This window comes from Cimex lectularius, unplaced genomic scaffold, assembly GCF_000648675.2.
Source record: "Cimex lectularius strain Harlan isolate CLEC.00 unplaced genomic scaffold, Clec_2.1 scaffold4, whole genome shotgun sequence".
Taxonomy (NCBI): Eukaryota; Metazoa; Arthropoda; class Insecta; order Hemiptera; family Cimicidae; genus Cimex; species Cimex lectularius.
The window spans coordinates 776,788-792,750 of record NW_019392723.1 but is presented as its reverse complement, the minus strand read 5'-3'; the positions used below and the strand labels follow the sequence as shown (position 1 = coordinate 792,750).

The window sequence follows — 15,963 nt, the reverse complement described above, 5'->3', positions numbered from 1 at the left end:
GTTTTTAATTTGTATAATTGTGTGAATAGGCGTTTATTTTATTAGTTTCACAGTTTGATTAAGTGATTCTTCACGTCTGTCATATCGGCCGACTTGTTTTCCCCACATCACAAAGGATTTTCCACGGATGAAAATTCAATCAATAACACTGATGCTGGTGATTAATTGTTAAGGGAAACACTTTTGATATTTACGAAAAGAGTTGGTCAAAACCATGTCCAATTGTGTTAGGTGTTGTTGAACCATTTGCTTAGTTGGTTTTGATCTGTACTGGATATATTTTTAAAATAGTCTGGAGAGATCTGAAAAGCTTTCTCTACGGATAAAAATCGAATCAATACTGATACAGATTCCTAAATAATATAAAACTATAAAAGAACAGTATTTATTTGTGCCGCAAAAAATGTGTTAGCAGGTTTTTTGATTAATAAGCGTTTTGTGTAGAATTTTCTAGGAGGGGTGAAAAACGCTTAAGCTGTAAACAAGTGTGAATTTAAAATAGAAAAATTTTCCCTGCCTAAATCAAATCAAGAACGTGAATCAGTCCGTAAAAATTGGCTTTTTCTACTTACAGGCTCACATAGGGTCCTCGGCATGAGGGTATCCACCTCCTTCTCGGCAGTGGAGGCGACAGGGAGAGTGATAAAGACTCACGATAGTACACTTTTGTTTGCCTCGTGCCTTCAGATGTGTGAGCCACCGTTGCGACATTTGTAGCGCCGCTGACTCGGCCGAGACCACGACAAGGGACGGGTTATCAAACCAAACCTTGTACACTACAGCAATTGTACGCCCTCCCCCAACGCGCATGAGCCCTGGTTTCTCGGTTTCACCCTCGCCCACCCGCACGCATAGGAAACTCACCCTTAGTCTCTCCTACCCTACGGCCCTTCCCCAAACCAACCCCGTTTTATGCAAATGTTTCAAATGACTCGTTTATTTCCCTCCTCCCTCCTCGCCCCCTGACCGAGAGCTGTTCGCACTGTTGAAAATTGTGATGTACCGTACCCAGTGGGATGTCAAATTGACGTCGCTTAAAAAAAATTGACTTGTTGAAATCGAGAGGAGCTTGTGGTGTCATATTGGTTTGTGTGATGGTGCTGTGTACACAAAACCAATAAGACGCCACAAGAATAGAACCACACTATGCTCTGAAGATGACCCGAATAAAGGTCGAAACGTCGGCAAAAAAATGAAGAAGGTGTTTTTCTAAACTACCTCATTCTTGACCCTCCTCACGACTTCAACAAAATATTTAAATTTTATCTTATTTTAAATATAAATAACAAAATAATTATAATATTTTAAAAAAAATATTAAATATCAATTAATAAAATCGGACACCCATTCTTAGAAATGGGGACTACATGATCCCGGAAACATTCTTTACACCATCCATTCAATTTTTTTTAGACAGGCCTAATTAACATTGTAAACCAAAAAATACAAACGGCGTTTAAACAATTGATCAATGGGCTTTTAATTCACTTTAAAAAATTGTAGATAGCGCTTATTGTAAAAAAAATCCTCCCCCGATCGTTATCACTATCTACCGCGAATACCTCTTGAGAAGGTGACACCCTTTCGACGTGACCCGAGAAATCGTCTTGCATACTCACTGTTCAGCATTTCCTTTTATAAATCCATCACAGCCTTGAATTTTCGAAGGATTTGTACAACTTGATTGATTATTAGAACTTACACATATTGGATACAATAGTTTGATGGAGTTTCTGTCTAGCGACACTCCAGCTGGTTAAGTTTGTGGAAGGAAAAATTAGACGTAAAACCCCAGCTATCTTAGTCAAATTGTAGGAGGGCTTTATTTACTCTCCTGTGTACCTGTCGTCAAAAAAGAAAAATAACTCCGTCAATTAGACTAACTAGACACTCTCTACCTCCATAGGAAATAGAGTAAAACCGATAATGGCCTTTGGTAAAAACAAGGTACCCAAATTTGGCAGCACACAAATACTTTTTTTTTCCCCATCCACTTCCCCGCCGTACCTAAGGGAGACCCCATACCGGCGGACCACGGCCACTAAACTAATTCAAATGGGATGCAAGTTTAGGGGATCTTATTGTGCTTAACGTCTTCCTTCGACCTTGCCCTGAAAGGGAAGACCCAAGGAAGAAGGTAAATTTTCACACATTTTTCATTTTCAGCACACAAATACTGCCATACCTATGTAATTTAGGGACAAGGAAGATAATCCCATCAATTGCACTAACCTACCTCCATTGGAAATATTTATACAAGAAGAAGCTACGAAAAGCTCATTTAGGCTCCAGCAACAATATGGATATATGTCAGATACCCATTCTCTGTCTGCCCCCCCTCTCTCTCTCTCTCTCACTCACTCACTCACTCACTCACTCACTCACTCACTCACTCACTCACTCACTCACTCACTTCTCTCTATTGTTATTGCCCTTTCTCTCTCGTTTCTTTCTCTCTCATATACACTCATACATTCTCACTCTCACTCACTCACTGGTTAACAATTTCGGTCACTCCCTCACTTCATCACACACCCACTTCCTTTCTGAGATCCCAAAAGGTTTTACTAACCTAGTCCACACTAGGACTCAAAGTACAAACGGGGCTGAATCTCCTTTGAATCAGGAGTGTTGAGATTCAGCCTTGCAACATGTCCCCTTGTATCTGAAGTGTACTGCGGATCTACGCGATACATGATTTTGAGTTCCATCGAAACGGGATTCAGCTATTCAATGTTGCGTAACATTGCAAGCGTAGACGCATATTCCGGGCGCAGCCGAGCCGGAGTGTAGTTGCGAGTTTCGCGATAGAGGAAACAGAATTTTTAAATTTTGTGTTTTCTTTAAACACTTTCGGCGCAACCATTTGCAAAAGAAACATCGTTAGATATCATCCTTAAAAACTTGACAAATCTCATTTTATCTTCTAGCTTTAATGTGCCCAAAAGATTGCGGCCTGTATCGTTGTTACCAAACAATTTTCGGACCCCACCATCTTCTTTGATTTTTTATTTCTATTTTTAATTAATAATAACAGTGACGGAGAAACTCCCGCGAGGCCTAACTCCTGGTACATTTTTTAGGGAACTGCCTCTGTAATGTTGATGTGAATTATTGTTGAGGGGCAGCCCCCAAACAGACGCGCAACATTGAATCGGGCCTGTTCTCAGCAAAGAAGCGCAGCTTTGACCCAAGTGCAGATTAAGCATAGGTTTCGTGTAATTATACTGAAAGCAGCGATTAAAAGCACTGTATGTAATACATAGTCATTACAGTATTTACAGCTAGTTAACAAGCAAAACAATTGACAAATTGTTTTGGGTGATTTTCTCTCTAAGGGTATTCGTATAATTTTGCCCATTGGAAAGTTAGAATTATTTGATATTTTAAAATGCCACACCATACTTATGATACCCATGATGATAATCAATCTCACAGCACCATTTCGGCGAAAAGCTGAAGCTGCAATTCGTAGGGTGTAGGTACAGATTTTTGACGTCCATACATTTAACATTTAATAAGTAAGAAGCCAAAAGATGAAAATTAGAAGAAAAAACAGTGCATTGTAAAGGTGTGTTTATACACTAGTGCCCAAGAGCCTCTTGCAAAAAATTTAATGGTTTACTCTTTAAAAATTGAATTTGTTTATATCTATTTATTTATTCAGAGAGACCAGTCTGTTGGGTAGCGGAAATGAAGAACGGTGAGAGTCGTAGGAAGCACAATTTGTATTCAATAGACAATTTCGATTGCCTGATAAAGTCGGTAATGCTTTTTCAATAGGAAGTCTCATTTAAAAAATAATAATAATAATAAATATATATCACGATATTTGCCAGTTTTGCAATGATAACACTTTTCTCCACCCTTTCGATGCACAAGCTGAGATAATATTGCGAATGTCCCTTCTTGAAATTAAAGCCACAATTGTACGTCGAGCATAACCCACATTTTCGTATCCCCCCCCCGGTCCTTTATTAAATTCCGACTTACTGGGCCGGCAAAACACAAACCATACAAATTTGTATTTTTACGAATCAGCTCTTAATTACATGTAATACAAAGAAAACCATTTGAATTCAAAAGCGACTTATGATTAAGAATAATTTCACATTAATAACACGAAGAATAAAGTTCTATAATTTGGTCATTAACGATAACGATTTTGGTTCGTCGTAATTCCATTCGTACAAAAACACTGTTAAATCCATAGGCAAATATTAATGTATGGTGATTAGTGACCGTTAAACGATGACTATTCGGAGATCGTGAGATGCGGTCTGGTGTGACGTAGGTTTCAGAAAATCATTTTCTTTATAGTGCTGACGTTTCGATCTTTAGTGAGATCATCTTCAGGGCCTGGGATTTACAAATATTGTTTAAATTTAACAAATATATGTAGGATGTCGAAAAAAGTGAATTTATACAATGCAAATTTGATTGAATATAACTTTTTTTGCATTGTATAAATTAACTTTTTCCCACATCCTACATGTATTTGTTAAATTTAAACAATGTTTGTAAATCCTAGGCCCTGAAGATGATCTGAATAAAGATCGAAACGTTGGCACGATAAAGAAAATATTTTTCTGAAACCTACGTCACACCAGACCGCATCTCACGATTTCCGAATAAACAGCAAATATGAATCCTCGTTTGACTTTATTGAACCCCAACTGTCTTTACGTTTTATTTACTGTGGTAAAATGGAACAAGAAGAGAAACTCAACATTTCCTGTCTTCTTTGATCTTATTGGTTTTGCATTGGAAGTGCAAATGTATAGAAGGAAAGGAAATTGGGAAAAAAATAAAAGCAATGCTAATATTGCGAATCTAGTGAAAGTGCTGAAATAAAAATATTGGTACGAAAGGAGTAAATGGCATTTATATCTTCTGACCCTACATTAGAACGCATCTTATTAATACTGTAGGTTTAATTGAAAGATTAACACAATCTATGAAAAATTACAAAAGGATTATTTAAAAAAATGGAAGCAAAGCCAAAATTGCGAATCTGGTGACAGTGATGGGGAAAACTGGAAAAATAAAAAATGTAAAATGACAGTTTACGTCAGAAATCATCTGTACAGAAATTATTGATTGTATTTATACGTTAGATTTAAAAGATAAAATTAATTTTTAGCTTTTATCGTCAAATGTATCCTTTGTTAATATCACCTTAACCCTTTACTTTTTTAACATCTCAAATTAGTCTTTTCTTTGAAATTGTAACCGGTGAAGGAAATATTTAATACATGTGAATTTTGAAAATAATGTTTGATGGAAATGAACGTTGTAAATAAGATAAGAAACCAGAACCATTCTTTCAGGATCCCGGGGTTACAAAATATTAAAAAAACCTAAGAAAAGGTATGAAATGTAAGCACGTAATGTAAAATCGTGCATTAAAAAAAATTAAATATATAACTTTTTCCATCAAATTAAACCTACTTTAATTTCAAATTAATCCTTTTTAATTTCAAATTAACCCTTTTTATCTTCAAATTAACCCTTTTTAACTTCCAATTAACCCTTTTTAACTTCCAATTAACTCTTCTTCGTCAAAGAACTCTTTTTAACTTTAAATTCACCTTTTTAAGTTGATGTTAACCCTATTTAATTTCAGATTAACATTTTTTATCTTCAAATTCAAGTAATAGAACACCGGGATATCAATCAGGATATCGTGTGTTCGATTGCCATTCGTCAATTTAATTTTTCATCTCGACCACACTGCATAAAATAATTAATTGTTTAATTTGATTAAAAATTGTATAAAATGAAATATAAAAATAAATTAATCTTGCTTTAATTGGAGATTTTTTGTAATAGAATAATTGTGCTCTTAAAAACAACTTTTTTCCACATAATGACATTTTTCTCAAATTAAAAGAAGAATGTTTATATTTTATGCTATTTAATTTTAAATGTTAATTGTAATTAATTTTCATATGATCTTACAAGAGCCAAATTATTTTATATTAATAAACAAATTCTCAAATACATAAAAAATCATTACTTTACACTCTTACATTTCATACCATTTGCTCAGTTTTTTAATACTTAAAGAAAAGTGTTAATTTTACGTTACAAACTGTGATTTGATACGAAAAAGGTTTAATTTGACGAGGGGAAGCTTCATTTAAAGTGCAAAAACGTTTAGAAATTTTGAAAACAGACGTAAAGCCAAAATTGAGAATAATGTATGAAGTAATGAATGAATGTACAGAATATACTGTGCTAGTGGAAAAATACAATAGCGAATTCGTACAAGTGGAGTAAAAAAAAAAAAAAATTGAAATATCCTTAGACCGTACATAAGTTTCTTTACATCAATTATTAATCACTAATTATTCAGATATCGTGAGATGCGGATATCTGAATAATTATCGATTGACGGTCACTAATCTCTACACATTATTAATCACGTTGTTTGAATTTAAAGATAAATTAGTAGATTTTAAATTAAAAAATATAGCCTAAACAACTTGATAAGAGTACGGGTGGAAGAAATTGGAAAGGGACAATAGTGGATTGGTGCAAACGGGAAGTGGAGTAAAAGGAACGATTCAATTGAACGGTTCTTCTGGTTCCTTTTATTGTTCGTTCGCCCCCCATTCCCTTATTATAGTGGAAGGAAAAGAAAGAAAAATAGAAGTAATGCCAAAATTGAGAACAATGTATGAAGTAATGTATAAATTGTATAGAATATACTGCGCTGATGGAAAAATACAATAGCAGATTTGTACAAGTGGAGTAAAAAATTGAAATATCCTTAAGCCGTACATAAAGATAGTATCTTTACACCAATTAATTATTAATCACGTTGTTTGAATTAAAAGATAAATTAGTAGATTTTAAATTAAAAAATATAGCCTAAACAGCTTGATGAGAGTACGGGTGGAAGAAATCAGAAAAGAACAAAAGTGGATTGGTGCAACAGGGAAGTGAAGTAAAATGAACGATTCAGTTGAACGGTTCTTCTGGTTCCTTTTATTGCTCGTTCGCCCCCCACCCCCTTATAATAATAATGAAAGAAAAAGAAAGAACAATAGAAGTAAAAATTGAGAATAATGTATGATGTAATGTATAAATGTACAGAATATACTGTGCTGATGGAAAAATACAATAGCAAATTCGTACAAGTGGAGTAAAAAATTGAAATATCCTTAATCCGTACATAACAGATAGCATCTTTACTCCAATTATTAATCACGTTGTTTGAATTAAAAGAAAAATTAGTAGATTTTAAATTAAAAAATATAGCCTAAACAGCTTGATGAGAGTACGGGTGGAAGAAATCAGAAAGGGACAAAAGTTGATTGGTGCAAACCGGAAGTGGAGTAAAATGAACGATTCAATTGAACGGTTCTTCTGGATCCTTTTATTACTCGTTCGTCCCCCACCCCCTTATTATAGTGGAAGGAAAAGAGGGGAAGAAGTAAATCGGTAGGTTGCAGTCTCTCAGGACGCAGAGTCAATTTCACAGTCCGTCAAACCCGACGCTGTAAGGTTTACAGTCCATAGAATCCTACCATGTAGCTGTAGAGAGAACAGTCCAACTGTAGATATCCACAACAGACATCATCCCCGACAAACTCGTACATCACAACGATAACAATTTAGATTTAAAGTTCAAAATGATTTTCATCTTTGTGTCCATCTTCATCTCCATCTTCAAGTCGAGTAAGTAGAAACAATCCAATTAATGTCGAGCTCGATTTTTTAAGGAGTTTTGAAAGCAGGTCTATCGGCTGTCAAGTTGTCACGCCGATTTCCCGTGTTTTATCTCCCGAAAATTTGTAAATATATAAAAAGCAAAACTCATTCCAACTAATTTTACAGTTTATACCCACAATTAACTCTGCATCAGTTAATAAAAAACGAGAAAGAACGTGGGCTTGGATAATTTTGGTCCTCCCCATTTGTCACTCTTTAAACCTGTGACTCACACATTTGACATTTACCGGGTGGGTTTAGCTCCTTCCATCGTGGGCGGGCAAATAATTTCTAAAGTAACTTTATTTAAACGCAAACATCTTTTTCCTTGTTGTTCCTTCATTTTTTAAATTTCATTAACCTGTGACTTACAGAACCGCCAGTATACTTACATTTCCCATAATGATTAAATTTTTTTCATAAATATATATTTATAGTCAGTCAGTAATCAACTGAACTAAAACAAGAGTATTGTAGCTCGAAGTGAGAAAAAGAAACTACAGTTTGAGTCACCTCTGACATTTGACACCTATGCTGCATTTTCTCCCTAAGGGGCATACTTTACATCATTACATCATTTAAGTTAGACATGTCACTAGTCCCTAACAGATTAAGGCATTTTAGCACTTTCCGGGGGTTTCTTCACTTATTTCTTTCGACATCCGTATCGTCTTTCCGACTAGGTGGTACCGATTCCAGGCCAATGCTTTGCAGACACAAAGTACATGCGTCCATGTTTCTGCTTCAATTTTGCCCATTTTTGAGGTGGTTAAATGGGCACTGGCCAGTATAAAGACCCACTATTTTCCTTGATTCTTGCCTATTAACAAAGAAATTGATTTTTTCCTTTCCTGGTTAAGATATTGAGAGGAATCTTTGATGGTTTGTACCTGGTGAATTCATCAAATGTATGTTCATTACTTTCTCCAACCATTTGTTCAGTCCTGTTTTTACTATGCTTTGGGGCATGACAATTTGTAGTCCTGGTCCAAAAGGTGTAAGGACTGCTGCCTTTACTAGTTTGTCAGTATGTTTATTTCCTTCGTACCCCTCGTGTCCTGGAAACTACATCAGATAATCAATTTTCCCAGGTGCTGGAAGGAAACATGTTAATCATCCATAGTCATTGTCTTGCCATATGATCATGTGTACCAATATGGGTTTTTCTTTCTCTGTCATTGGTAGTTCATAACCATTTCATCAAAGAGTCATTTAGAATATTGCCCTGATAGAGAATGTGATGCCTTGTGTGTTGAAAGGGATTAAACTGAGTTATATATACTGTCCCATAGTTGCATCACCTATGTCCATCAACACATTGCATTGGAACGCTTGCCCTCCCTAAAGGACACACACAGTCAGGTCAATACAGCTAGTTTGGCTCTTTTATCGATTAAGTCATTGGGAGGGTATTGACCCGTGAATCAGTGATCACATGTTGAACCAGCACTGGGCCCATCTACACTCACATGCTTTTATGCCATTCAAACTGCTTTCAGCACTGTGCCATCTTCAATGAGAAACTGGAGGAACTAATAATGGCGCAGAGGTGAAATGTATTTTAGTAATATAAAAGTACTACAAGTGCAGAGACCCAGTGAGAGCCAGTGCTGGTTCAACAAGTCAGCATCAGCCAAGGCAAGGCTGCCTTGTTTTGTTTTTCATTTCATCAAAGATTTGTAAAGAATTAATTGCCTTGACAGATAATGTGATGCCTTAAGTGTTGAAATAGATTGACCAGGCTGTCCCAGAGTTGTGTCACCCATGGCCAATGACACTTCTGCTGCATTTGAATGCTTTTTCTCTCTAAAGGGCGTATATTATAAAATGCACACAATTGTTTAAGTTTAGCATGTCCGTTCAGGTCAAGGCAGCAAATGTGGCAGCCTCGTTCTCTGTTTGTATGCATCGGTTCATTCACCAGTAGTCATCAACTTGTCACATGATCATGTGCATCAATATGGATTATTTTTTCTGATCTATCACAGTTTATCAAAACCATGCAGCTGTTTTCTTATTCTGGCAGTCTCAATATAGGACAAATATTGTGAAGTGTACACAATTGTTTAAGTTAGGCGGGTTCATGTAGGTGAGGCAGCACACATGGCTCTTTTTTTGGATAATTAAATGTTTAAAGTTTATGGTGGCTGTTGGTCTCTGTGCCATTTTCAGGAGGAACTGAAATTTGTTCAGAGCCAAAATGTGTTTGAGTAATATAAATACCCCACAAGTGTAGAGAGACCCAGTGCTAGTTCAACAAGTCAGCATCAGCTGAAGCAAAGCTGCCTTGTTTTGTTTTTGGTTTCATCCGAGTCGTGTAGAATTTATTGCCTTGATAGATAATGTAATGCCACGTATTGTGTTGAAATGGATTGAACTGGCTTAAGAGGCTGTATTAAAGTTGAGACGCTGGTTATAGACTTGCTGCATGACCATGTGTGTCAATATGGATTCATCTCTCCAAGTTAGATATGTTGTCACATAAGGCTCTGTTTTCTGATAAGTCAGCATTTAAAGTTATATGTGTTGGTCTGGGAGTCAGGGAACCCTTGTTGCACCCTCACTGTATCCGTCTATACTTGAAAGTTTTTTATGTTATTCAAACTTTGCATTGTGTCATCTTAAGTGAGTTACAGGAAGAACTAATAATGGCACACAGCCGAAATGCGTTAATGTAATATCAAAATACCACTAGTGTAGACATAAGTAATAAGTGACTCAATGCTGATTTTATAAAAATGAATAATAAATATAATTTCCTATTAATTTATTTTTCTATAATTATCTATTTAACTTTAATTTTTTTGTTGTAGGTAGCGCAACTTGTGAAACATACGATGTTTCATTTACCTGCCCAACTCCTGAATTTCCAAGTAATTACACAAGCTGCTGCTGGAAAAATGACACTGTGATATGTTGTCCAGGAAATAACTACGTAAACGATTCGTAAGTTTTGGAATTATTGTAAGTCTAGTTGCACATTTATCCAAGTGGAGTAACATGTTATAATTTTTTTGCTTTAACCCTCCTATTGACTCCTATTTTTGGCGATTTTGGTTGCCCATTGCAGAATCCAATTTATCATGTAAAATAACTCTGGTACTTACATATGGCCATAAACCATGTGACCCTTGAGTGAAAGTTTACGTCATAGTAACCCCCCCCCCCCCGAACCTGCAGAAATGGGAAGATCCCACCCACCCTAGGTGTGGGTACCCCATGAAAGGCAGTGCTTCTTCCCATTTTTATTCAAATATTCTTTTTGCACGGCTGAAAGGGGCTGATGCTTCGAAGGATGTGCATGTGTGCCATGCCGTTCACACCATTCCCTAGTCAGGGGTAAAAGCACAACTCAGAGACCAGGCAGTCATCGGAATTTGAAACTTAAAAATAATAAATGATTAGTTTTAGTTTATTATGTTTATTTAATTGAAGTAAATTATTTGACGCAGCAGTTACAACCCCCCACAGTGCTAAGTAAATTACAGAACATTTGTTCAATTTAGATGTGCAGTTGAATAAAAGTCGTTTCTACATTCTAGAATAATTTTTCCTTTATTTTAAATAACCATTCAAATTGGGTAAATAATCAATTAAAATAAGAAAACACGTACAAAATAATAAAATTTTAAATAATTAACTTCATTAAAATCAAATAATTTACTTCAATTAAATAAACATAATAAACTTCCAGTTGAAAAAAATTGAAACAGCTATGGTCAGTGACAGTTTTTCCCTTTCTAAGGTGGCCCTAGGAATTTCAAACATAATTGTGTAGCGGGTAAAGTGGAAGGAGAGTTTAAAAAGTATAAACAGGAGGACATAGACTGTGCATCCACCACTCCCAGGACAGCTGGCATGATGCACATGTTGCATCTTCCATAGTCAACCTGTTAAAGTTCAGATTTATTTTGCAGTACAGTTTTTGGGATATTATTTTTTTTTAACTTGGAAAAATGTGTAATTTTTATTTATAAATGATGGTTTTGGTCTAAGCATTGATTACTTTTTTTCAGACTTGTGATGATGATTTCAATTTTTGTGATATTATTATGTGTAACGCTTTCGATATTTTTTGTGATTTGCTGCTTTTGGTCTCCTTGCCCTCTATATTCAGTATGTCGAATCAAATACACGTATGGTGATATAGTTGCATACAGTAAGTATATTGTCTAAAAGTTATTTAACTTTATATCTTGGCTATATATTTATTTATTTTTTCCAATTTTTAGCAAAAGAAGAAGAAGCATTAAATCTCCCTTCGGATAATTGCAAAAAGAATAATTACACTCCGCTTCATGTTAAAGTAAAAACTGTCGAAGAAGACTGAATTATCACCACACGGACTTTCAAAGGCAATAAAAGAATTAAATTTTTGTCATGTATTCTCAATGAAACAAACTTACTGTTGACTTAGATTAGTAATGGAAAGATAATAAGTCTTGATAAGTTCATTTTTACCTGTTTGATCAAGAATATTCTTTTTAAACGTTGTAATTAATCCAAATCGCATCTCACGCAATGGTTATGTTTTCAAGGATAACAAATTTAACTTTTTATATCGGGCAATCCTAACCTAAAAATTTCTGTGTGCATGTGCTTGTGTATATGTAAAAGGATGTGTATCTTTGCAATCGATATACAACTAATAATGATCTCAATTACAGACTATAAAAATAGTGTATTGGTGTAGTAACCCTTCATTTTGATTTTAAATGGTACATTGTTTATAATCAAAGTATATTATCAAGGTAATTGGCAAGAGATTAAACTGACCAATATTTAATAGATTTAACATATGAAATGTTCCCATGGATGTGTTTTTTTTATTGAGTTGATGTAGTTTAGATTTTCATAAAGAGTTTAGACGAGAACAATTACAAATTAGTTTGTAGGATTATGAATATTCTCTCTTGCCAATGTTTTTATTCAAAGTACTTTCTATTTGACAAAGTTGGTGTTTGCGCTTTTGCTTCCATGATTAACACCTATATATTTTTTTATCGACAGAATGGTTTGCATTTATTTTTTATAAAATCAATAACGATTCCATTTAAAAGTAAATATTTTCATAATGTATTTTTAGCAGCTATTGGTCTTGTGAGCTTTGTAACTTTTTTAAATGCTATTTCGCAAGACTGGAATTTTTCAATTTTGATATTGCTAAACAATATGTGTCAAAAAAAAGCAAAAAAAAAAATTAAATGCAGATATCTGTGATGACAAGTAGTAGGTGTGTTTTAGCTTCTGCAAAGTGTACAATAAATTAAAAACATTCAGTTTTATATTAAATATTTGCATTTATTCTTGAAGACTGTAATGATGGTACATTTGTGAGATTGAGTATATTTAATTCAAATGAAAGTGTGAATTTTTTCTATTCAATTTGAACATTTTTTTAATCATGAGTGTAATTTATATTGTCTGGAGTTTACCTGAATTATTATTAATTTTATTATTATTAAGAGTTAATTAACCTGATATTTGCTTTTTTTGAAAGATGTAAATATTGACATGGACCACTTTAACATTTGGTTTGTTTAATAGCATCAGATCAATTGAGGAGAGGATGAAGAGGTAAACGGAATTGTTTAAAAATTATAAATATTACTGTTGGATGTTCGAGGACTGCTGAGATTGCTTCCTGCCCTTGCACCATCTTCGTTCTGCATTCGATTAACCCTAAAATATGCAGAATGATTGCATCGACTGGGACCAAACCCCTTTCCAGTCCTCAAACATCTAACAATTACATTAATAGAAATAACAAATGGCTATTTATCAATTGTTAGCTTTTGCTTTTAGGCTCCATCAATTTTTTTCTTCTTTCTACCATGAAGCCTGATTTTTGATGAAGTTCGTTGATCGGTTCTGAGTAGAGTATACACTGGTTCTCTAAAGTAAAAGGTCAAAGGATTTTCATGAATTGTGTTGAAATCTTTTGTCATGTGTATATAAATCTGTGTGTAAGTGCCTGTTGAATGCTTTTAACTTTTCAAAACTTTTTTTTATTGACTTGGAGTTTTCTTGTTCTATAGTGTCGAAATAGAAATTTGAAACATAAAGGGCCTAGGAGTATATTCTAAAGATTTCCGGAGATCTCCTCTGTTTGACCTATGTACAAAAACTTCAGTTAGTTACTTGTTTTCAACGGCCAATTTTTTTCCATATAAATACCAATTAGTCAATTTTTCTTTAAAAACATTTGTTTGTATGAAAATGTATGCAATACTATTGTTAAAATATCTTTATTGGAAACTTAAAAAAATAAAATGAAATAAATAAATTATAGTGATCTTGGCAATTATAATTTTTGTCATGGGATATTAAATAAAATGTCAAAAATTATAAGACAATGTAAATAAATATAATTTAATAAACAATCAAAAAGGGCAGGATTGACAAATAAAAGTTGACAGTATGGATAAAAAGTTTTTATTCCTGTGAATGTTCAGTAGGGGGATGTTCATACTGATACATTTGTAGATATATATATTTTAATAAATAAAAAAAGTTATAGTATTTTTTATGCGAGGTAGATAATTAAACAAGTGTAATTGTTTTCCTCTAAATTTTGAACATTGCTTGTCGTTAATTTGTTGAACTTTTGAGGACTTATGCTTACATCCTGAGTTGAATTTTGATTTGAGCGATGGCTTTGAGTTTGACCTTCCATGTTGCTTCATTCTGATTCTGGCCATGTCACTCACATAGTTTTTTGTATGAAAGAGTGTGCACTAGTTTTCCAACAGTGCAGTGTTCTACAGGGTCTAAAGCTGCTTGTATTTTTCCTGAATTTGACTTGCAAAGCCTTCATCCTTCACTCCAAACATTCCATCAAAGACAAATCATGCAGAGTGTAATAGGCCCTTTCCATTGTCTTTCTTATAAACATTCCAGTATAAAAATTCACGTAAAGTCTTTGGATATCTATCAAAAAAAGGAGTCTTGTTTTGGCATTAGACTGCGTGTTGTTTCTATTATGAATCGAGGACTATTGAAAGCGTTTCTACTTCTATTGAACCCTCTATTAAAGTTTTGATTCAAACATTTTGATTGTTAAGAAAAAATGACCAATTAGCACATTCTTTCAGAATTGATTGCCCTCCTCATGACCAATGAGAATGCGATGCATCATTGCAATACTCATTAGTTGAATTTTGTTTGAATAAAGTCAAATGTAAAGAGATTATTTGATTTTATGCTTTTTCTCGTTCGTTCCTGTAGATAAGAGTTCCTTGCAGATATCCGCCAAATTCTAGATGGAATTCTTAAATTATATAAAGAAATCTGATTAGAGATGTTTTGTTCTCCATCACATCACCCTTTTTAATTTTTTCATATTTTATATAATAAAAAAGGTCCAAAAGGTTTTTTTCTTACTGTCTCTTTTCCTACTATGAAATTGATTGTTACTTTTGTGTCTTGTCTTTCTTAGTCTGAGATAGAATTGAATAGAAAAGCCCAATCAAATATCCATTTGGACATCCATCAAAGCTAATTTGCTAAAAGTTTTCCAGCCCCAAATGTTAAAGATCCGCATAATTTCTATGAGTTTCATAGAATGGAAAAGCAAATTTTCACACCCTCCCAGTAAGTTTATTGTATGTGGAATAAAATGATTAGTTTGCTTTATTGTTTCAACAATAAAAGGAGTGGACTTGTGTATTTGCGAAGCTATAAATTGTTGACATGTTGGAAGAATGTCGTCCTTCGCTTCACGAGGAATCCAATTTACTTGGAATCCGTGATTAGTGAGATTATTGGTTAATTAGTGAAATTTCTCCATGTTTCTAATTTTTTAGAAAACTGGTATTTATGTATTTAGTACACGCTATGATTGTGCCTCCGACAGAATAGAGAACCACAGTTACAGGAGCTTTGAATTGTAATTATATAGTTCTTATTAGCCTTCAATGTTGATCACTATCTCGGATTTTTGACGAAGTTCATTGTTAATTTTTCTCTAAATAATATTAATTTAATCATCCGTATTTCGTTTAAAAAAATCTTATTTATTTTTATTTTCCATTGTGAAACTGGCTTGTCACAGGTCAGATATCACCACAGTGTCTTATCGAGGAGCACAATGGTAAATCAACTGTGAGTTTACAAATGCTTCATGTTAGAATATAAATAATCACATCATGGCCTTATTTAAATTAATACATTTATTTCTTTAGTAATGAGTTGTGTAAACATTATGAGGAGCCGTAAATCGTTTTAAAGGCTTGACACCAGTGC

General features: G+C 34.1%; 1 protein-coding gene across 1 annotated transcript; it reads left to right on the top strand.

The window, feature by feature from the left end:
- The first annotated feature begins 7,433 nt into the window (after positions 1 to 7,433).
- On the top strand, positions 7,434 to 12,158 carry LOC106672334. Its single transcript, XM_014403683.2, has 4 exons — positions 7,434 to 7,686; positions 10,533 to 10,665; positions 11,736 to 11,878; positions 11,952 to 12,158. The coding sequence occupies exons 1-4, from the start codon at positions 7,641 to 7,643 to the stop codon at positions 12,047 to 12,049; spliced, it is 420 nt and encodes a 139-aa protein (XP_014259169.1). The 5' UTR covers positions 7,434 to 7,640; the 3' UTR covers positions 12,050 to 12,158.
- Positions 12,159 to 15,963: the final 3,805 nt, after the last annotated feature.